General features: G+C 32.4%; 4 protein-coding genes across 4 annotated transcripts; 2 read left to right on the top strand and 2 right to left on the bottom strand.

Moving 5' to 3' along the window:
* Positions 1-1623: 1623 nt before the first annotated feature.
* On the top strand, positions 1624-5850 carry TRIADDRAFT_3098 (uncharacterized protein; the record flags this gene model as incomplete). The annotated part of the gene is made up of 3 exons (XM_002114230.1): positions 1624-1924; positions 1994-2115; positions 5206-5850. Coding segments are annotated over 3 exons (1068 nt in total), but the record flags the coding sequence as incomplete, so codon positions are not given.
* Positions 5851-8206: 2356 nt separating this feature from the next.
* TRIADDRAFT_50463 (uncharacterized protein) lies at positions 8207-11483 on the bottom strand (the record flags this gene model as incomplete). The annotated part of the gene is made up of 6 exons (XM_002113911.1): positions 8207-8223; positions 8937-9012; positions 9139-9294; positions 9573-9646; positions 9746-9774; positions 11374-11483. The coding sequence occupies 6 exons, from the start codon at positions 11481-11483 to the stop codon at positions 8207-8209; spliced, it is 462 nt and encodes a 153-aa protein (XP_002113947.1).
* Positions 11484-13024: 1541 nt separating this feature from the next.
* Positions 13025-16714, top strand: TRIADDRAFT_57890 (uncharacterized protein; the record flags this gene model as incomplete). Its single annotated transcript, XM_002114229.1, has 7 exons — positions 13025-13030; positions 14991-15044; positions 15545-15626; positions 15784-15815; positions 15949-16032; positions 16397-16462; positions 16634-16714. The coding sequence occupies 7 exons, from the start codon at positions 13025-13027 to the stop codon at positions 16712-16714; spliced, it is 405 nt and encodes a 134-aa protein (XP_002114265.1).
* Positions 16715-18352: 1638 nt separating this feature from the next.
* On the bottom strand, positions 18353-21803 carry TRIADDRAFT_50462 (uncharacterized protein; the record flags this gene model as incomplete). Its single annotated transcript, XM_002113910.1, has 7 exons — positions 18353-18416; positions 18778-18781; positions 19042-19111; positions 19591-19613; positions 20159-20248; positions 21362-21409; positions 21761-21803. 7 exons carry the CDS (start codon positions 21801-21803, stop codon positions 18353-18355), a joined length of 342 nt encoding a protein of 113 aa, XP_002113946.1.
* Between the last annotated feature and the right edge of the window lie 2799 nt (positions 21804-24602).

The raw sequence follows: 24602 nt of genomic DNA, 5'->3' as shown, positions 1-24602 counted from the left end.
ATCATTTTAGGGAACGAACATACAAAAGCTAAGATGATCACTTTAACTGAAGGACTATCCTTGAGAAGAGAGATATGGAGAGTATGAGGAAAATAATATATTGATACATGTAGCTAAACTAACAACAGAGTTATTTTCATGCTGATCGATTCAAAAATTAGATCATTTTTTGATATTTAATATAGTTATTGGAATGCGTTACTTGGTTGCTTCTCTACAAACTAATAGATATCAAAGTCTAACGTAAACACACATACAACTCCAAGTGAATTGGCCCTTGTTCAAGTAGTCTTCTATGCTCTCTCTCTATAGAACCATGAATAGGAAATCTAGAGATTTAGTCAATACTCAACTGCTTCTATAAAGCTTTTTGCTGACGTTGTCATAGACTTATTCTTCGCTTTTATTTTCCATTGATATCATAAAAGAAAGAAATTACTGCGTAACGGGTAGAAAGCAACAGTAGTGTAATCAGTCTAGACAATACACCTGTTCTTTAACGCATTGTTTATAGACCGTTATTTCCATCCTATAAACGACTTTCTTTTTTGGAAATCATCCAGTCTTGTTGATGATGTTGTTAGCTTACTTTTCCATTTGTAATAGCACGGTCGATTAGTGACCGTTAATAAGTATTACTATCGATGATTACAATAACTACCCGTATCAAATATCACTTTCTGCAACACGGTATTAATCGATTTTGAAGTTATATCTATCCTGGAGAATTGTTGAACATCTAGAAGAAGATTTTTAATTATCGTAAGTCAGAATGTATAATAAATCTTATTTTCATGTTTGCTATAATTATCCCCTTAATCATTTTCTCGTTGATTAATGTACTGTACCCTAGTTCACACGGTGTGGAGTAGATAGATTAAGATAAATCAAGACGACAGTTTCCGCGATGCCGTTATACTTCGATAGGAAATACTGAAGCAGAAATGAAAATTTTTATTGAAGTGTAACAATTTCTTTTATAGCTTTGATGCGTGATCCAATTTACTGGTATAGCCAATTTTCTCTAGAGCACACTTTACTGATTTTGAAAAATACAGTTTACAAATTACTATCATCGCATCAATTTACTTTGATCCATGGCAATGATGATAGTTACTTATAATGTCCTCATGCTATAAATTAGTATTAAACATTTCCTGCACAAATAGAATTGAATGGAATAAGGAAATTTTTCTTTAATACTGCTTTTATTACCTTCAATATTTGAATGGTAAAAGATCTGTAATTTAGGGAGTTCTATATACGCATAGTAAAAGTTATTATTCATTTTTTTGCATTACACAGCAAAGATTCTCCAACCAGACAATAAAAAGTTCTACTTTCAAGATGTACACACGCAGTGCTAATACCTCAAGTCAACAAAATGACTTAAGAGATCGAAATCGTAGCCGAAAATTGGAATATTCATTACCTAGTAATATTTTAAGAAATGAAATCAAAAGTAATATCAACAAAAAAATGATACGATATAATAAACGTCCACTTCGTATCGAAAGTGATCCCATTGGACAAATAGACATACCCTTTACAACAACCGCGAGTTTTCCTGGTACAGTAAAACGTCGACGTATTCATGTTAACGTTGGTGGCATTGAGCACGAAGTATTAAGAAAAACAATTCGTAAATTTCCATCATCTCGATTATTCTATTTGATGAAAGCGAAATCTCATGATGAAATTGCCGAATTATGCGATGATTACGATTTGGTCAAAGGAGAGTTCTATTTTGATCGTAATCCAAATACATTTTCCTGTATACTCGATTATTATAGGACAGGAAAATTACATTTACCAGCTGAAAGATGTTCAGCAATATTAGAAGAGGAGTTAAATTATTGGAAAATAGATGAATGGGAATTAGAACCATGTTGTCGTGATCGCTATCAGCAAGAAAAAGAAGAAAGTATTATGATTACTGAAATGATGGATAATGAAAAAATGAAAAAAATGTCTTTAACGATAGGATTTGAAGTAAAAGAGGATGTTGAGGCGGAAAGTAATCATAGCCAGGATAAGATCAAAAATCGGTTTAAAAGATATCAAAACAAAATATGGACTCTGTTTGAAAAACCGAATTCCTCAACTATGGCAAGAGTAAGTGCAATGAAATTGCCACCAATATTTTTATTTTATTATCACTCGCGAAGTTCTAACTTATTGTCCTGTACTAAATCTTATTTCAAGCTTGACTTTTAAAATCTTCATTTTTGAATATTTACTTGAAAAAACTAATCTTTTATTCACTCATCAATACTATAAATGCAGTTATAAATGGCATGACTTGTGTAATTTGTTTAATAGAATACTTATTTTCAAAAAATGAATAGATGCCCTTGCTCTATTGTCAAAACTGAGAGGTGCTTTATTGATTTTTCTGCATTCTATAAAATTTCATCAATTTCTATAACGATCGAAACAAAATTAAATGAACATTAAGAAAATAATACCGATTAGTTGTGATAGATTTGTTTTATTTAGCCTGGCCATTACAATACTTTTAACAATCTGGCATGTAAATATTCCTAAAAAATTTAACTAGGATGTAAAATTTGATTATATAAAAAGGACTGAATGCTTGACTACAGAGATGTATACAAACATCTTTTATACCTGATTTAGCTTCAATTTTAATATACTAGTTTATCTTAAGCTCTACCATACTATGTGATCATAAAAAGTGCCAACCTTCAAGTATAATTTTAAGGTTTTCTTGCACTTTTTTCAATCTTATCATAAAATTGAAAAAAATCAAAATATATAATTTAAGTCGATAAATCAAGTGACTTCACCTAATTATTAATTTTCTCTTCTTTGATTTATTAACACAACTATTAGCAGACACTGAATCATGTTTTACTGCAGCTTTGATATACGTGTAAAAGGTTTAATGATAGTTGGCAAGTTTTTAGTAACCAGGACCCTCCAGTAATTATCAAGTCATATCAGACGCTACATAGTAGTTTGTGCTGTTAATAGCGCAAAAATTCAGTATGTAGTCTGCACGTACATCCATTAAATTTAATTGCTACAAGCCTTCGAATATGATTTATTAAATATACACATTTGGCTATCAACTAGTCCAAGAGGTATTTTCAGAAAACCATCAATTTGCCATATTTGATCTATTTTTCTGCACTTAACTAGCACTATAGAGACGTTCCAAAACTGATTAATTTTAAAAAGCTTTTCTGCACCCACAGTTGATAATGTCATTATTAATGATTAAGATTCCGTATGAAAATTAAAGTAAGCGGTTATAATTCAATTTGTATAAGCTTGCGTTGCTTATCTTACTCGCTATACATTATTATTCAGAAGATGTACTGATATCGAAGTCCAAATACTTCTAGTGTGATTTGTATTTTAGAAGTAAAACTAATTACTAATACTTGTAATATCTTGATACTGTACTGATACTAATAAGAAATTATTTAATCATGGATTAGTATCCAAAGCTTGATTATCCGATATAATTGAAAATAACGAGTACCGTAGCGATAAATTGAATTGAATTCGATATAGATTATTTATATCATAGATAGGCTATGCAAATATATATCTTGCTTCTACTAGAGACCTGAAGCATACATATTATGATTGTATGAATAATTCTTTATTTGGCTGCTTCATCCATGACGATCTTTATAATAATGCGTGATTAGTGAGACCTATTTACTAGAACACAGTAAGGTATAACGTGAAGCAGCCCTACTGTACTTTGTTGTATGGAGTACAGTACAAAATAGTATTTTATTGCCATTATTCTGATAAATTCGAACACTGTGACAATTGTGTTAGTAAGAAAGACGAGATAATTACTGCCACTTTTTCTACTTTACTATACATTTTTAGAATAATTACGCTCAGGCACTTTAAAATTGCGTATAAAATTTAAAACTACCATAACAGACACCTATTTCACGGTTATTCTTATAGAATCGCCAATAATTTGACTTTGCATTGCAGCTATTAAAATTGATATATAAATTTTTATCATTTGCAGAATTGTCGATATTATCTAATTGCATATGTGACATTAACTACTGCACAAATGTGCAATTGACAATAAATATCTTCTGTCCACAATTAGCTATTCAGACGATAGTCTTAAATTTCGTTGTCAACAATATCGCTAAGGTGTTTCAATATTAGATATCGGATGTGATAGTTATTTGACTGTTGCTTCTGATACGCATCAGTTGGAGTAATTTCCTTAGCTTAATGGACAGAGTTTGTTAACACGCAATGACAAAATGTAGTAAAACGTAAAAAGTTACAGCCTAAACTTTAAAGCAGTATTAGTGTATGCGGGTATTGTTATTTCAAGTAATTTTTTAACATTTACGCTACGATCTTCTGTGCTCCATTTTTTGCCTTTCTAGTAATAGATTATAGTTTCAATACTTTGATGTCAATAAAATTGACTAAGTAAACTTATCTTATAACTGCTCAGTGAATAATTTGTATATCACAAAGATATATTAATGTTATGATGAATTATTTTTTTATTATTTTCTTTAATCGCGTGTTACTATGATATAATTATGATTTTTAAAAACATTAATATTTTTTTTGCAAAAAGTGAATAGAATCAATTAATTATTGTTACCTTATCTAATCTTCCTGATCGAATTAGTTACAAAATCAGGATATAGTTATTTTTTTAGTCTATTCCAATATTGAATTAGCTTATGTCGACAATACTTAATTCTACGTGCTGTCCGACATGGTGGTGTAAATTTCGAATAAATTTATATGTTATTATATTAAATTGACTTGTATCACGGTATGCTGCAGTAATCTATCTGAAAACTAATTCTAAATCATTAGTAGAGAGTGGTGAACAGTTTTATGTATCTACAAATTCAAGTTTACGTGAGTACAAAGCTGCAAAAAGGATACGTAGATTTTTAAATTGCCATGACTCTATTAGCTTACATCAATGTGCAGTCTGTTTCTACACACTATCCATAAGTTTAATTCTATGCAAGTAAAATTTTCAAAATGAAATGTACTCAAACTTATTATTCTATGCTTTCCCTCTCATCTTTATGTGTGCTAGCAAACTATATGATGCTAGAGAACTATATTGAGATCGAGTTGAATTGTAATCATTCGTTAAAATAACTAACATCCAGATTGAATGAGTAATTCTCAATCGCTTATTTCTTTTCTGATTTATAGATTATGGCAATTGTTTCCGTTACTTTTATCATTCTTTCTACCGTGGTCATGTGCATCAGCACCATTAGCGACTTCATGAACAATTCAGCGATTGAAGTCATTGAAGTGATTTGCATCGTATGGTTTACATTCGAATATGTTGTTCGATTTTTATCCTCACCGAATAAATGGCAATTTTTAAAAGGACTGTTAAATATAATCGATTTAATAGCAATATTGCCATTTTATATTAACTTAATCGCTATTAATATAGAACGAAGGCAGACTGATGTTAATAGTACTGAGGACTTTAAGGGTATCGAGGGTATTGCTAAATCATTATTATTAATACGTATGCTACGAGTTTTACGAGTGTTAAAATTGGCACGTCATTCATCAGGTTTACAGATTCTAGGATTGACTTTGAAAAAAAGTTGGCGAGAATTATTTTTATTAAATTTATTTCTAACTATTGGCGTTACCATATTCTCTGGATTTGTTTATTATGCCGAGAGGGATGTTAATGGTACTCAATTTAAAAGTATTCCGGGAACTTTTTGGTGGGGATATATAACCATGACCACTGTTGGCTATGGCGACACGCATCCTACCACGATACCTGGACAAATTATCGGCATCCTATGTTGTATTACTGGTGTTTTAATAGTGGCATTGCCAATACCAATTATATTTAATAACTTCAATGAGATATATACACAGCGTAAAAAAGAAATGAAATTTTTCTCCACGCCATTCTGGTTTAAAAGGAAAGATCCGGAAAGGAAAGAGAGTGAACAGTTTTCTGACTCTTCTGATGAAGAAACATTTAATGGCGATGATAAATCCTTTTATACACTTAATAAGAATAATGGATATGATTCGTACGAAGATAAATCTGCTGGTGCTCAAATATATCAATTAGAAGAAGAAACTGGTCCGATATCGGAATTGGATGAGGGTAATGCAGAAATAACTGATCATGATAATGATGTCGATCAAATACGGTTTAAACTTATGGAACAACTTGAACATGATACTACTACAGATGGTCATGCTGAAATCAATAACAAAGATCAGAAAGTTCCAGAAACTATTGTATAGGTCTAACTTGCTTTATCTTTTAAAATACACGTAGCAGAACATGAATAACCATCTTACTGTCATAATTTTTTTGTGCTATAGATGTCATTTCCTTGAAGAATGTAATCTTAGACTTGATCGTTAACGTATACGATTCAGTAAATGATAGTCTGTTATGACTACATTACTAGTACATGCTTCAAAAATCAGCCATTATGATATTGTATGCATCGATTTTACCGAAATACTGAGCAGAAACAGGAACGAGAAAGAGCAGATGCTTCGCGTCATGCAACTAACAATAATCTATAGTTACAGATTTAAATGCTTGCTTAATTCTTTGATCACATCTGATTTATAGGATTTATGACCTGATTTTGGCAACTCTAGGATTTCGTAAATTAAATGTATTCATGTTTAATAATATTATTAATTTATTATAATTATAATACTAACTGAGTAATAGAAAGCACTAATAACAGTGCCTATAATATTGTATCGTTACTAAAAATAAGATTTACAACGTATTAGTCTAAAAAGTGAGTCTATTGATCAACTGTTTGCCTTTGAGAAATCGGTATTAGAATTATTTTCTACAATTCTACTTTTAACTTTTTGTATTTTTCTCTAGTTATAAGACTAGGTTTGAGATAGCAATTCGATATGTTTGCAATATAATAACGGTTTCACTTCGAGCTGATAAAATTGAATAAGTTTTACCGTTGAAAATTTTTCTACTGTACACGTAAGCTGAAAATTTTAATAGCAAAATGACTGTAAATGATACATAAGTAATAATTTATAACGGAAAGTGCTTATTTAATTCCCATTAAATATTGATTATATACTTCGATTTTAGTGTACTTGCCATTCTTGAGATATAATTCACAGTAATATAACGATATGGTATAGTAATATGTTACACTTCAATTAAGTAGGTACATCTACTGGCTTAGATACATAAGCGAGCGTGTTAGTAAATTATCTGTTTGGTTATTCTTTTTATGGTTGATAACAAGAATTTTATCGTTGTTATTAAAAAATTTCCATTTGAAGTCCTGATAAGAAATTTACCTATTGAGTGGGCATATTGTCTGAATATTCACTTTTATAACATGGTCTAATGTAATAGCTGCCGCTAGCTAGTGCTTAATAGACTAGATACTGCATGCAACTAACTGAAAGAATTTAATTTATAATCTTGATATATCAATCAGTATAGAGTGCCTAAAATTTATTGTAATTAGCTGGATTTAACGGTGATTATAGATAAGACAAATAACTGAAAAATTTACAGTATTTATCCAATCTGTAAGATTCTGATGATCCGATGTTTGTCAGCTATAACATAATGGCTTATCCCAATTAAGCGTTCATGCATTCAATTAATCTTTTCATTTGCTGGTACGGTACTAATATAACTAGTTATAAGGAATTAATAGAGAACTCTAGTGCTGGCTGGATCTTATAACATTGCGGTATATGTCATGTTTTTGTAGCAAATAACTGGCGTAGGGCATTGATTTTAAACGAAAATTGGCATTTCTTTTAATGTGCTGTAACAGCATAATCGATAATTAATTTTAACTTATATGTATAGGCATGTCATTGCAGTAAATGAATATACTATCTTTTATAAGTTTTATAACCCTTTTTTACAGGGCACGTAATAGCTCCAGCGATTTCATATTATTTGCCAGGTAGGATAGTTAATATAAGTAGTTAATCCAAAAATATTGGATAATTTAATATAGGTAATAAGTTTAATCTAGCATTTATACGAATACATGTTGCATACATGAAATTATAACTTACAGTGCATAGACTTTGCTTGTTGCCTAAGGAAGCAGTATTACACGAATGAAATCTTAGTAATAAGCATTATTTCATCATTTCGGTAATACTCTTCGCGAAAAAGAATAGCAACTATAATGAAAAATTGCTATGATTGACTGTCATCTGTTAGTTAAAGAAGTAACGCGTGTAACAATAAGGGTTATGCATTTGATAATGATACCTAACAAGGAAAAAATAGGATGTATATTGTCATGTACGTAATATAGTAAGTCAGGCAGTTTTATTCTATTGAATCTGTTCATTTATAAATTGCATAAAGCACAGACGCGCCATTAATACAAGCTGTTTGGAAATTTTCGAGATATGAACATCTAACTGAAAGTTAATGATGAGTATTTTCTGTAGACGATGACTAACAGGTGATGTTATCGATAAAGGTGTTACTACTAGATTAAGCAATAGGTGTTATAGAATGAAAGGTATCATTAACTGTACAAGATTTCTGAGATAAGTATACGTATTTGATGTCATTTCTTTCACTTAAAAATTAATTAACATCGTTGAAGTATAACTAAGAATTGAATACTTTATAAACGGAACCTTTTAGAACTATTCATAAAAATAATTGTATGAATATTGGTACTTCTATGTCAAGCAAGGACTATATCTAATTGATATTTCAGCTAAAGTTCCCTTGCAATATGACACAGAATTAGAATATCATGCTTTTCGCAGTACATTTCATAAAAGCTTCCTTTAGACTTTATCATCTAATAAGAAGATAAGAGAAGATGATTAGAATATACTAAAGGCTTCTTTGCATTAGTACTATGGACTAGAATAAGACAAAAAATAGTTATATATATGCTACCAACCATGATAATACCAATTTGTTTTCTTAGGATTCTTTGAACAAGTGCTCACATATACAACATTGTCGGGCGGTCTTACCTATAAAATTTTTGTATATTAAGAAAACAATAACATTATAATTTAATGGTAGTATGGACACTTTTACTTTACCGTGACGTAGTGCAATTAATATTCACTTCAATTATAGTCATTGAAAATACCAACCTTCTTTTTACAACTGCTAAGCATACTGACAATGCTTAAGCAAACGGCTTGAACAGACAATGCTGGGGACCAATCATCGGTTAAAATAGATAAACATATATGGCCATTGCTGTAAATATGAGGATGGACTGGTATATTTGGTCCAATAAATATAACCTGGAGGAAAGTGAATGTAATTATGGAGATCGCTGTAACATATTTTATTATCCCACATCATTAAGTGACAATAAGGATGTAGAAGAATTGATTCTATATTTAACTCTTCTAAGATAGGCATATTTAACTGTAAGTAATAGGACGGTAGCGTAGCATTTCAGTGTTATGTCAGTATGGATTACATTATATTTATATTTCTATGCAGAAATTGCAATCTACGGTATGCATAAACAATAAATGCATGACAAACGTAGTAGTTATAACTTATATAGTATTACCTGAGGAGATTCAAAGGGGTATTTTGGGGTAAATTTAAATTGCAGTATAAACGATTCACCATCGTATAACGTATCTAATTACGTATAAGTACAGAAAGCAGGCGTCACAATAATACTTGAAAGCAGCAGCGTCGATTAAAGTTTGATAATACAGTAGCTTGAATATGAATTACCTTTGGCTCCAACAACTTTCACCTTCCATCTACAATTAGCAAATAGTCATGAATTAAACAAATTCCCCCCAAAATTGACATAAAATAGAATTCAGCAAGATTATAATACGATACCTACAAGGATATGAGATTATAAGATATACTCATTTGGTCAGACGTAGCGCACGATTTACTCGTATTGCCATATTTTATGTTTATTTTATCTCTGTTGGTATCACTCTTTTCAAGAGTTTGTGTAGGCATATATTGTACTGGATGAAGCAGATGGATAGTGATAAAAATTTACGTAATCACTGAGGCTTGAAGCATTTACGCAATTATAGAGTACTAGGTGAAATGGAATGATGATTATAAGTGCTTTTCTTACTGTCTATTCAATCTGTCACTGTTATCTTGTTATTCGATATTTACTTTTAGCTGTCCACTAGCATCATTCTATGCAAAGGTTTTGTACTGATACGTTGGGAATGAAATAAGTGAAGATTGATCAATGTATGGTCCCATTTAGGCTTAACATCGATTAGTATTATCGAATAACACGTGGCCTTTAAATTGATAGTTATGATTTGGCATAACGTTATTGTAGAGAGTACAGAATAGTATGTAATTGAATGCATTGACTACGCATCATAATAATTGTCTGGTGTTTGCATACGTGTACTGCACTGCACTATAGCCTACAGGTACAGCAAACGTCTACTCTTAGAGATTGCTCTGAGGCTAAAATCTTCAGGAAATATTGCCTAATATCAAACTTCTGAAGCATATTTAGCAATTGACTACAACGAACCTTAGAAAAAATAACAGTGAAACTACGTATGCTACATCTTATCAATATCATGTCGTAATAGTGCTGTAGTAATTACCACCTGGTAACTACAGTAAATGTAAACTGGTGCAATATCGTCGGCATAGTCGTATTATTATTTTTATTATTATACTGTAGTTTTACTACCTGATAAAAGGGATGATACGTAAGATTAACTTTAGTTTTTATGTTCTATAATATGATACAGTATACAGAATTCCTAATTCTTGATCAAGATTTGTATCTTTTACCAATGTACTGTACTGTACTATTCAATTTGGACCAATTATGCAATTATAACACTGACGGAGTTGCAAGGCATTATTATCGTACTTTCTACTGTGTACAGTATATGGTAGATCTGTTGACCGAATATCTTCACGTTCAAAGACATGAGATCTGTTTTGTATAAACTTGTGCTTTGCAAGTACTGTATATAAAATATACTATTTAGTGTAAACAGTACAAGTATAAAACAAGACAGGCAAAGTAAAACAATTAATAATTTAACGATACGAGCAATAAAAGCTATTGACAGTTTATCAATGACGACAGGACGCATTCTATGAGGTAAGTTTGTGTCCTAACAGTATAAATATATCAATGCAATAAAGTACTAGAAGTAAGTACTAGGGAAAAGAGTAATCTAGAACATATTTGAAACAAAATTGACACACAGCAACCGATGGTGAAGTATATAATAATGTTGTCTTTCTCCACGATCGCTTTGATCCCTATCGACTGTAATTTACTCTTTATCAGAGTTACGATAGCGATGGTCAATAACAATTGCTTTATATATTATCGACCGTGTACTTACAGCGTTAATTTTGAATCAGCAGACTCGCTATCGAATGTAACCCCGGCAGGTGGCTCTGAGACTAATTTCATCAATTCTTTTTGTAATCTCTTTTCCATAGTATTGGACATCTTGACCCAATGAATAATTTTGCCTATCCGGTGTATTCAAAAAAAATCAAGCAAATCAATCTGCAATAGGATGGATAAATTGTATGTTACTCTTTGTGATATTGATCGATGTCTAAAGTTGCCTTTAACAGCAAGTGCTAGCAGCTAAATCTTCTTGAATGAATGTCAGTATATTAATACAAGGAATCTACAGTTAGGTTGAATAGATCAATTGGACAGTGAACTTATATTGGCTTGGATAGGGCTGTTCTTCTACTTTTTAGCGATGCCAATTTGCTCAGCCTCCTTTTAATTTAGATTGCCGTGTTGATGTCTTCACTATGACTTGACAATCATTGTGTACACTGTACTGTACACTGTAGACTGTGTACTGTACAAGTGTGATTATTTTCGATGGCACCCCGAAAACATATAATTGTATAAGCTAAATCAAGCCCAAACTAGATAAATTCTATATTTGGTTGTAGCCTAATAATTCTATGGGTATATATAAATACTATACAGGAATTTCAACGGAATACAACTTTAATTTTTTAACGAAGAGGAGACATCGAAAATAATCACATAGTACTGTACGGTGTAAAGTACTGTACAGCTGACAGTGCATATCACCTACACTGTAGCGTAACTACTGTAGTACTGTATTGTCCTTCTGTCTTTTCTGTAGAGTACTGTACAGTACAGTGTAACAGTACAGTACTGTACTGTACAACAGCGGGTGAGATTGTGTACTGTACAGTGTACAGTATACCATCTACAGTATACTGTAGCGTACAGCACTGTAGTACTGTCCTTCTGTCTTTTCTGTAGAGTACAGTACAACGGCGGGTGAGATTGTGTACACCGTACTGTACACTGTAGACTGTGTACAGTAGTGTACTGTACAGTACTGCAGTACAGTTCAGTACTGTACAGTGTACCGTACATCATCTATACAGTACTGTACTGTACGTAGCCTACAATATACGCTGCTTTCATTTTCTGCTACAGTACTGTACAGATTTTATATTAATAGGATTTAGTATAAAGAATAATTGATATATTTTAGTATACAGTAGAAAAAAAATGTCGATATAGCTGATACAGAATCGTAACCCATAGCCTAAATGGAAGTTACAGTAGTTGCTGTACAGTACTGTACAGCAACTGTACTGTATGGCGCTACTTTCAATTTCTGCTACAGTACTGTACTGTACAGTACTGTACCGTATGTACAGTACATTGTACAGTACATACCAGTATCACAAAGGGAATACAGTACTCAGTACGGTAATGTACGGTTTTGCCTTTTCGATACTGTAACATCATTTCTACAGTGTACAGTACTGTACTGTACAGTACACTGATTCTTTCCCTGTTAGTACAGCACTCAGTAGTCAGTAGTACTGTATTTAGGACTGACGTCTGTACTGAACTCAGTGTTGTCCTCTTCCATCCGTCCTTCTGTAGTGTAAGTACTGTATACAGTGTATACTGTATAGCGGCGGGTGAGATTTGAGCCTTGATCTCAGTTGTGGCCAACTTTCCAAAGCCTGTTCAAAATGGTGGTAAGTCTAGGCAAACCGATCTTGTAAGAGAATACGGAGTACAAAAAAACGCGTACAAATTTGATCGTCCGTAAAAATAAGCAATGGATGACAATTGTCTAAAATACTTGACTGATATAATGGAGTTAACGAGATGGCACAGTCCTCTATTATAAACAGTCCATACTATGGAACAATGTTGACAATCAGTTTTACTAGCTATAGGCGACATGGATATTGAGCTCTGCTAACCCATGACTAAGCAATGAATTCTTACACAAGTTCCTGTAACTAACTTAGTTAAATACTCGCGCTACACTCTACGCTAGCCAAGTTGGTGAGAGACTTATTCTTGGCTGCATGTTCTATAATTTATTATTCGGACAGCTAGGTAGAGTTGTAGTTAGTGTTGCAGATTTGCTCTTAACGTTCTAATTGGACGATTACAATATAACTTTAACGCCTATCATACGAGTATCTTCCTGACTGTCCTACTGTACTCGTATAGTGAGTAGAATACGTATGCATGCACCTACTGTATTTTTACGCAACAGCTATGGTAATTAGATGAGATGTAGTTTCATTGCAGTAAATTAATTTTGTGCTGTAGAGAGCATAACTCTGGACAAAGTTGCTTTTGCTTACGTTGTCAAAACTAGAAACAAGTTGATTGAAGGCAATCTATAGTACGTATTCTAGCATTGCTATTTCTTATTTCCCAGTATCGAAATTGCAATGAACCGGTATCACCAGTAAAGTCAATAAAATAGATAATTTTAGGATAAATTACACATACAGTACAGGTCTTGAAATTCTCCAATCTTGAACGAATTATCAATATTGGTATTCCGTAACCACTTTTGATTACTTGGCATATTGAGCTAAGATACTTATTTTATTGGTATGTTCTCGTGTAATGTTACTAGTGCAAATCATGAATCAACAATCGCATCATCATGGGTGATAATAATTTTGTCATACTCTTTATTTACTGGTAAATTAGAAAGACTACTGTTCATTAATACCACCAAGATAGATAGTAATCCATTTATCTCTAAAATTATGCATCAGCTATATAAATTAAACATGGTATAATACAAAGGTTACAGGTACTTCTAACCAAAGCAGGATCATGAATGTTTTTTACCTATAAATATCACCGAAGGAAACTGCATAATATTATGCTTATGGAGTACCATGTAGTACACTCGTATCTTCTGTTGTATTGTACTACTGTAATATATACCAATCCTAATAATTATAATGATACAATAACTAGTGCTGATATACAAATGTATACGGTATATATAAGTATGATATAAGATATATGGAAATAAACAATCTTGGATGCCTAGAGCTTTCCATCACTAAAGTCCACATTTAAAATTATAGAAAGTTGGCCTTCAAATACAAGCTGATTTGGAGAATATAACCAATTTGATAGCATCTGGTGAAGACTTTCGGTGGTATTTAAAAGTATACTATTAGTATTAATCACGTATTTGTTAGGCTTGCTAATTATAACCTAATAACAAAATTATATCGTAATTACAGTGGAGTATTTAAAGAGTCCAATTACTTGGAAATAGTTAAATTATCGTATAGATATTATTAAATAACCATTTATTCTAGTAACTATTGCAGTCAAGTTATCCACGCATTAGTCTAGATTGCGTTAATTACGACAACATTAAAGCTCGTCGTCTACTACGAAGTTAATAGCTTGTAGCCTATTGATTTCAGCATGGGCTCAATATTTTTTGACGTAAAATAAGTTTCACAACTATTGCTCGAGTTTCGTTGTAGTAGCAATATTATGCAATATTTTTAATTTAATAAAGTTAATATTGTGTACATTCTATACGTAAGTACTCTGTTCTAATAAATTTTATAATAGTAACCTAATCCTATAGCTTTATTCTGACTCTATAGCTGATATCTTACCGTTAATAATACTTTTCCTCAACGTAATACTTCACAGCTGAAATGCCTTAATTGTGGCGATGAAACATCATGGGTGTATGTATGTCAAGATGTAAGTGAAATAAGTAGTAGCTAGTACGATCTTTACATCATGTACTGTATAAAATAAATAGCCAATTAGCGTTTGCTCGTATAGTAGTAAAGATGCTTAGATATGTTTACGCTTTAAAAAATTAGCACTTATTTGATTAACGTATCCGGATTTTTCATTTATCCATTGAGCCTTTAAAGATCATAATCACTTGACAGTATATTGAATTAGATCATATTATTGATTGCATGTTGGAAAATTTTTTTGTTACCATTTCTGTGATGTACGGATAACATTTATTTACTATGTAAAAACGTCAAATTGCCAACAGATTACTAACATCAATAAATTTCATATTAAATCGAGTGTTTCGATAGATCTCTGCCTCCATTATCTTCAGTACACATGCAATCGTGCATGTCTATCTCGAAATGGAGCTAATTTTGTTGATGATGGAAGAAAATATCTAACTAGATCATACTAACCCTGATTTAACTCTTCAAAATATTGGGATAAATTAGGATAAGTCGCCGTTGAAAGGTGGTCGCGGTAGTGCCAATTTAGTCATTAAATGCAAGTTATGTTCGCGCGAAAATTCCATAGGTATGAAATAGGAGCATATGATATTCGATGTGCAATAAACACCAGCTGATAATGTGGTAAAGATAACTATAACTGAATTGAAATTATTGTTGTCAGAGATAAATTAAAATGGCAACACTGATTCTGTATGTGTAAATGTTTTACTTTTTCATTCTAGATATCATAGAAGGAAGTGTAGGACCTTATAACGTAAGAGGATTCATAAATTTTTAAACTTATTAATATAACACGTCATGACGACTGTGTTGGCTTTTTCCTGCATTCTTGCATCAATTACCTGATGTGAGCGGTATATTTTGAAACAAATGATTTATCTACTTAGATCGAAGACAGCGAAAGCAGAAAATACAAAACCATTGTAGCTTTCGATTGCCGAGGCATAGAGCCAACAAATTTTTCACCAAGGGTAGGCTAGATATATTTAACTTTATTACCGGTAACGTAACTGTGCTACTGTTTATTACCTTAGCAATGTATCTGTTATCGATAACTAAAAAGCTATCTCGCTATCTTAGTCATAGTTATAGTATAATTGATAACAATTGATAGTGATATGATATAAAAACCTAGTACAGTATCACAGAGTTGTAACTTACTGGCATTATGCTGTACCTAGCTGAATCATTCAATGTGAACCGGTAATAGTTTTAGTAAGAGCTATAACGGTTAAGTGTCGATTCGCAATAATATTCCATCATACGAACGGAATGGTTAGCTACGGAATAGTTAAATTTATAGTCATCTTATTACGTCACCCAATTTATTGACAGATTGGATTTCAAGCAGTATCTTCCGAATCGAACACGGCTTTCACGGACATCAATTTATCGGAAGAGGTACATATATACACTACTGCTAATTGGTTAGGTGGTTGTATCAATGGATTTAATTTTCTTAAGCTCAGAAAATTTATACGCGGGTGCTATAGATTACGTATACGTATTAGGTGCCTTCCTATTCTCAAATCTCTTTTCTGTATCTTTTCCATTCAAAATATGTAATTCTAGGATTGGGCAGATTATGATTCAAAAAAGAATATCTCTGTTGGTATCTACGAGCTTCAGCATCGTTTTATTAAGTTAAAGTGAGAATTAGTATTAGTGACTTACTTTAATTTAACGTCCTATGCAATATAACGCTATCGTGATGAGATTTATTGATTTGGTAAAGTTAGATCAGTCGGTATGAACTCATTGGAGTGAATTTTATAACGAGTCATGCTTAAATGACAAAATTATAGCGCCTGCTATAGCGATTAATGTGAAATAAAGCACCAAATTGAAAAATTTTTTGTTGTACAGTATATTATTCTTTGTGTACAATTATATCTACTTTGTTTAGTAAGGTAATGACTAATCCATATACTTGTAAGCATATTCTGTGTCATAGGATTCTGTGCTGATGGCTATAATCTATAATTCTCGTTCAATTAGTAAACTTTTCGCTAATAGTCTACAATTTAGTAACACCATCATACTTTACGTTACTGGAATGTTGTATGTACAACGTGCAGATCTGTAAGTCGGTTTTTTATTTTAAAATACGAATACAGTATCATGTTGTTCGAGGGTATAACAGCTTCTAGTAGTCAATAGGATTTAAAATCATGCAAGGTGACAAGGATACGAGTCATAACGGGATATTTTTCGTTACAAAATTTCTTAAAACTAATATCGCACTGCGTTCCACAGTGTTGAACTTGATACGTAGCTTAGCATACCATATTTGTGAAGAATAATGATAGATTCGTCTATAAAGGTAATTAAACTGAAACACAAATCTTGTTTAAAAACCGCGGTCGCTTCAGTGTATATTTGTTACGGCCATTCCTAAGAATGATTTTGTCCTTAAGATTGATCACGGCCAATCTTAAGGGCAAAATCATTCTTAGGAATGGCCGTAACATATTCATTACTCAATTACATCAATTTAAGTAATATTAATACACGTACTCTACTGCATCTGGGTATTTACGGTTGTGCATAACTTGATAACATTCCCAAGTCTTCACTGTATTATATATAAGGAGTTGACTAAACATCATGAAAGAGCGATAAATACATTATTTTTAGTATCGGAAGGATTTTTATTCCGCGGACGAACACTTAATCGTACGCGTACACTACATTTAGAATTGGAACATCGATAGTGTCATAGATTTTGCATACAATGCAAACATAATTTGAATGGTAATCGCTCACATAAAGACTTAAAATAAAATCTCGAAATGGTCGCTACTCATTCTCTACATCTACAACGGCAAAACATTCAACTGAATCAATGCTCCATGGCTTCAGAAGACACAAAGAGGCAGAAACAAGGAACAGCAAATAATTTGTAAAATAGCGCATTTGCATCAATGCGAGCAATTCATAAGATTGCGATTGTTGACCTACTTCAAGTGTGGCATCATGACCATTACATGATTTGACACATTTGGTTAGCTAACTGTCATCAGTGCAGAGATACATGAATTATAAAGTGAATGCCGGAACATTACCGATCCGATAGCTATTCTAAAATTCGTTACAATTTAAGAAATAAAACATTGACCCAAAGCTGTAAAACATTCTAAAGTACAAGATACTACATTTGGTGCACGACTTGGCACCAGTAAAAAGTTACATCTATTAAAGCTCTCGGAAATCCCGAAATATTCTTGTACTCCTACAATTTTCAACCAATCCACACTTTTGATACAAGGGGGTAGCAAGGCTGCATAGTACTTATTCCAAGCTAATAAGTTGAACATCGAAGTTCAAAGTTGCATTTGGCGGAATAGTGAGCAAGCTAAGAAAACAAACCGTAGATATCGTCGAGAATAGAAAAAAAGAAGGCTAGTATATGATTCTAAACTCTTCATTTTCAAAGGAAGCATCTTTGTCTAAATCGTTACAAGCTAAAATCGGGCAAAGTGATTGAAGTAACCTCAACAAGCTCGAGTACCTGCGATTAATTTAAATTATCGTTCGTATTCGTTTATAAATTCTCATTATTACATTTAGTTTAAAATTCAAGTATTCCATAACAAAAGGTGTAGCTAGCAAGCTCTATTTCATAGTAATGAATTTCTGCATATAGTAACTAGTAGTACATTTTATCACTATCTAAAGGGTAATATATCTAATCATTGCTTAGGCTTGCATCATACTATACTGTATATATTAAGAAAATTGTAATGCGAGTATATATACACAAATGCATGGTAATTTCTACTACTACTATATACAGTATATTGGCTTTCATGTGGCCTTTTCCGCTCCAATGAGCGGGTATATGCTCGTGTTCTATAAATCATTTAAATTTTTTATCTGCACTCAATTTCAAAGTAATTGCATTATGACGTGTATAAGCAAAAATCGTAACGAATGGAAAATAGAGGCGGTATGATAATTATATTTGAAAGGATATGCACCGCGGACGCCTTGAGAACCATACGCATACTCAGGTGGACAAATAAGTTTTGCTCGTTGGCCAACACTCATCTGTATGATAAAAAAAAGTTTATTGGTTATTTTTATTAGAGTGTAACTACAGAACATCTGATGATTCATAGAAGATTAATTAATCTACCGAAGTCAAAAATCTGTAAAAGTGCATATTAAAGACAAAATGATTTTTACATATAAATACTGCACATCACACCTTATTAAAAATTAGAGATCCAACAGCGTTCAACATTATTGATCAATAATATTAATAAAATTACATTAACATTATCGAAGAATTTCATCATCTAATGCAGTTGCGTCATGGTCCAAAGTTTAAGAGGGCCAAGAAATAGAGTATACAATATTATCTACCTACTTCAACCCACTACGGCCAAGATAATAACTGGAGGATATTATTTTGATTGTAATATACAGTATCTTAATTCTAACTGGTTCATTCTTACATCTTTATTCAGGCTTATAGGATATAATAGTGCGTTAATTGATAAACGCTTGAAATGCAGATAACTTACCTTCGCTACTCCTTCATCCCATCCTAACAAGTTGTACATTTATTTTATGCCATATTACCAAACATCGGAGTACAAAAAGATCATGGTAATCATAACCAATAATCAAAAATTCAAAAAGGAAAGAAATTAAGAAACCACTCACTAAGATAATCCATTTAATAATAAAGTTTACTCTAAATCCAAAGAATTATTATCTTCAAGAGTATATGACAAATGTCCTACAAATCGAAAGGTGATATACGGCTATTCCTTAAATTCTAGCGTATGCTATTTAATCGAGCTAATTACGGAAAAGTATATAAACACAGAGCAAAACAGCAGAACTTACTGCACCAAACTATAGTTTTAACATTCATGCAGATATCAATCTACGTATTTTATTTATTTAAAATTTATACTGGTTAAGTTGATATAGGAATTAATTATCCAATAAAAGCACATTAAGAAGATTACAATAGCTGCTTAAGGACTCACTGATACAGAATGAGTAGTATTCCAAGCAGGATTTGTACTAAGATTTTATGTTCTATACTATAACTAAATAATTATAGGCAATTGTGTGATATACCTCGAATGACACTACCAGTGCCAACACGGAATTTGAAAGGCTTATTGCGATCTCTTGATGAATCAAATTTTTTCCCGTTGGTTAGGGTACCTAAGAAAACGGCGACAATAAGCTGCCTTAGAACAAGGTACAGTATGAATCTATTAATGAGGCAAAACTTCCACATAATAGGCCTACTCGAACACTGTCAGAATTGGAAAGTGATAGCTACTGTAGGATGTAATAAATAAAGTTAACAAAATGCATGCAAACTATTCTTCTCTAAACTGAAGCAACTAGTAAGTAAACGTGCAAGCAAAATGTAACGAATCTGCGATAGCAATTCCTTTCCTATAGAGGGTTTCTTTAGATAGGCATTAGCTAAATGTCGTACCATGCATTTAAGATACCGCTGTCATCTTAGAGCGATACAATGATTTCGTCCACTACAGACAAGTTAAAAATTGTGCCAGTAACCGATAATAATAATTATAATAGGTGTCGCCGATAACTGAAGAATACTAATTAATTATAATTAATTAGTTTAAAAGTACAGTAGTACGAACGCGTAGATTACCGATGTAATCGTATAGTACCTAATAAGTGAAATAATGTATTTATGCAAATTTAATTAAAAGTACGGCATTATGAAATAAATAATTATGGGTTCGTTTCCATGCGTGAAAATCAAATGCGGCATATCGATCATTTTGAACTGTTGTTGCGAATTCTCGAGTATTTTTATTCTAGCCACAATTATGTGTGGTACAGTAATACACTACTGTACTGTACTATCTGTAGGCTATGACCAGGCTGACGTCCTTCTGCGAACAGCAGTCTAGTACTGTCCATCTTTCTCATTTACAAGTATGGGCATATTCTACTTTATCCTGTAGTCTATTTACTAATATTTTAGAATTCTGTATGACTGTTGAATATAATTAATTCATTTACATATCGATAAGTGTTGAGATGGATCTAACTATTGATTTATGATATATTTTACTATGCAAGTGTCCAGCAGTAAGGAGCAATTAGGCTAAGCTAAAGAAGTACTGGTAAGTTATCGCAGTGCATTTTCGATATTGATCGGATCAAGAAGTGTAGGAGATCTTTCCTCCTAGTACTGTATAGTCGAGCTCTCACGTTGGAGAGTTTTATCATGTTTTACGGTCTCTTCTATCCATGATGACCAATTTTATTCTAATCTTTTAAGTGACTTACCAGTGTAATGAACAACGGCGGTTTGGCCTTTCTTAGGAAAAGTAACCCCTAAATAGATCAGTTGGATAGGATAAAAACGTTAAAATAACGGTTTTTGAGTATGAACACCAATCGCATGAAAAGGATCTAAATTGTTATCGAATACAGTGGCTTCTCATCCTGTTCACTAATAGTAATATAATGACTCTACTGATGATTGATTCTTTCCATTTCACGAGTAAACTAGCATAATCATGCTCTAATGCAAATCTTGGAAGAGAATTAAACTGCGCACTACTGTCTATCCAGATTCTCATCCATTTTCTAGAAAAGGGATGAATATCAAATTCACACGATGTTGATTATCAAAATATTTAGGGTGGCATAGTGTGACTAATTTATCATATATTTATTCAATACCGTCGCCGGGTTCGATAGTTTCAATACGAAATTCTCCGGACATTTTGATCAATTTCAATGAAGGAAATGTTTTAGCCACTCGAGTCCAGCCGTATGTGCAGTCTGCTTGCAGCTCTTTCTTTCTTTTCACCTTTTATAAGTGGAGTTTGAACTTCGCTGACTCGTGCGCCAATACGTGATACTGTACTCTGCGTTGCAAAATGAGCTGTCACCCTATTGACATTCTCTTATGTAGTAGCAGAAGATATCAGAGAGAAAGCGGGTGACAGGCCAATTTGCACACCATAGTAAGAATACATTATACTGTACACTGTACTGTACAGTACGCACTGTACTGTACTTAGTACAGTAAGTCGTACGGTAGTAATACTGTAACTGTCTGTATACTGTACAGTACTGTACACTATTGTTATGGAAAAAGAAAGTAACCCATGCTGGATAAGTCTAGATGGGTCGTATACTGTACAGTAGAACAAACAAATAAAACAGTCAGCAATACTGGCTCTCGCTTGATCGGATGGCTTAATTTAGCTTTATAATGTTATTTCAATTAGTACCACCGATATAGAAAAACAGACACGGAAGATCCTTTTACTAAGTAGTCATTTTTCCATATTGAGAAGCCTCATTTGGCGATGAAGGTCCACCCGCCCGAGGAAGTATAACAAGTTTGGGTCGGTTTTTTTCTTGCTTTGTCTGTCTGTCTGTCTCAAAATTGGGCTTTAGAACGTAAATATGGCTAGTCATGGAGAAACCCTAAATGCGATACAGATTTTGCTATTATGGTTCTTATTTTGATGTAATTTCGATACTTTTTTGCGGCTATGCTTAAAAAAGAAGAGATTCTCACGTACAGTATGTTAACTTGCTCCAGTAAAATAAATTTCCTCCTGCATCACGAGCGAGTTACGGACTTCCTCACTGCCATATACTGTATTGTAGCTGCTCATAAAAAGATCTTTCAAGTTGGAAGAAAAGACTTGTTACGTAATAGTAATTTGCCCCAGTAATATCAATAAATGAATATAAAGCAACAATTCACTCAAAGTCTGAAACTGTAACAGCTGTGTAGAATCTGTCAATCTCTGGAGACGATAGTATGCGTGCATAGTAGATGACAGTTCATTTTACGCATACAGTACGAGTTCGTACAGAACGTATATCAGTTAGACCTGGACCGGACCTCCAGCTGGATTCAATTGTTAGTCTAGCATTATTACTGTATGCTTAACAGCAATAGTAATCGGATAAATTGATAAGAATATATACTCATATATCTCGTAATTCAATAAAATAGCTCTTTCATAGTCACTTGGTATCAACACTTCTCATTATGATAGCATTACGCTATTGATTAAACTATTAGCTCGTAGCCAAACTGAAAGTCTAACCTAATTTATTATCCGTTAAGGTTACGGATATCGTCATTTGACTCATAACAAGACTCGATTCTCGGGGAAAGATAGATATTTTTCTTCAAAAAATAAAGTCAATTTTATTTCGACGATCTGTACCTTATAATGTAGCCACCTTCTACAAGTAGCGTGAATAATTTTGAGTCCTCTTACCTATCATAACTATTTTTAGCCTTCTGTTTATCCATCAGTCGAACTAGTAAACGTTAATAGCGTAATTACTACTTTAGTCATGCTTTAGCCATCAATGAATCATCCATCAAGAATAAATTATTATCACTGTCAAGATAGTTATTTCATCATTAAATGCATCTGTTGGAATTCAATCTTGATTGTGATGACACAAAAGCATTTACAGTTTAACGCTTCAAGTGAATACCCTAAGGTGTGTACTCGTACACTCTACACTGACGTTGTGGCACACTCCCTCTCCTTGAAAGACCAAATTTAAAAACTAATTAATATATTATTCATTAATGGGTGTTCGCTATTCTACTGTACATAATTCTACTATGCTAAATCACAACGATTTTTCGATTGACAAGAACGAGTTTTAGGTATCTAGTAATCCTTTCGAATCGTATTTTTAATTGGTAACGGATGTGCATTAAATGCCTATCACAGCCGCCAATAGTCATATGATTGGTATGGTTATTAATTTCTATAGATGAAAATATGATATCTAGTAATAGTACATTACATATTCGTATTTTATACATATTCACTCTACATATACATATATACGAGTATACACTATTCAGATGGTTGCATTGTAGCTTGTAGCAAGCATACTTTCGTCGTGGATTGGCTATAATCCATCATGCGATGATACTAGCTTACAGTAATTGGTTCATAACAGATATACTGTACGAAGTGTCAAACTTTCCAGCAACTACTCAATATGAATTAATACTTGAATAGAACAAATGGAGCACAAAAAAATTAAAGTTGCACTAGTTACAAAGAATGTGAACAAAAAATAACAGCATTCAGGATGAACCATATTAAGTTTTCTTCAAGATTGATTAGTCTGAAAGGCTTTATTTAAAATAACGTGAATCACGAACAATTTGTACAGAAGAGTAGACCGAGAACAATACTGTAAATTATCATTATCCATACCGGCATATCTCTACCTCAATATTACGAAGATTTCGAAGCATTGCTATCTAACAATAATTAGTATAATATAAAGACAAAAAATTTTCTGATTCATACCGATGTACCAATACCGAGAAATTCAATAAAATTCTCTTAACCGATTTCAGTAACAGCTATTAGATGCAGTATTTCAGCAATTATTATTATCAGTTGAGTTTTTAATATTTTAAAAATGGGACTAACCGAACTCATTGATGTTACAATTTATTACTTAATTTATATTAGTAATCAGCTACAAATCAATGATACTAAGATACCACAACTTT

Source organism: Trichoplax adhaerens, genomic scaffold, assembly GCF_000150275.1.
Source record: "Trichoplax adhaerens TRIADscaffold_7 genomic scaffold, whole genome shotgun sequence".
Classification (NCBI taxonomy): domain Eukaryota; kingdom Metazoa; phylum Placozoa; class Uniplacotomia; order Trichoplacea; family Trichoplacidae; genus Trichoplax; species Trichoplax adhaerens.
Note: the sequence above shows the minus strand (reverse complement) of the source record. Positions and strands in the feature narration are given on the sequence as shown.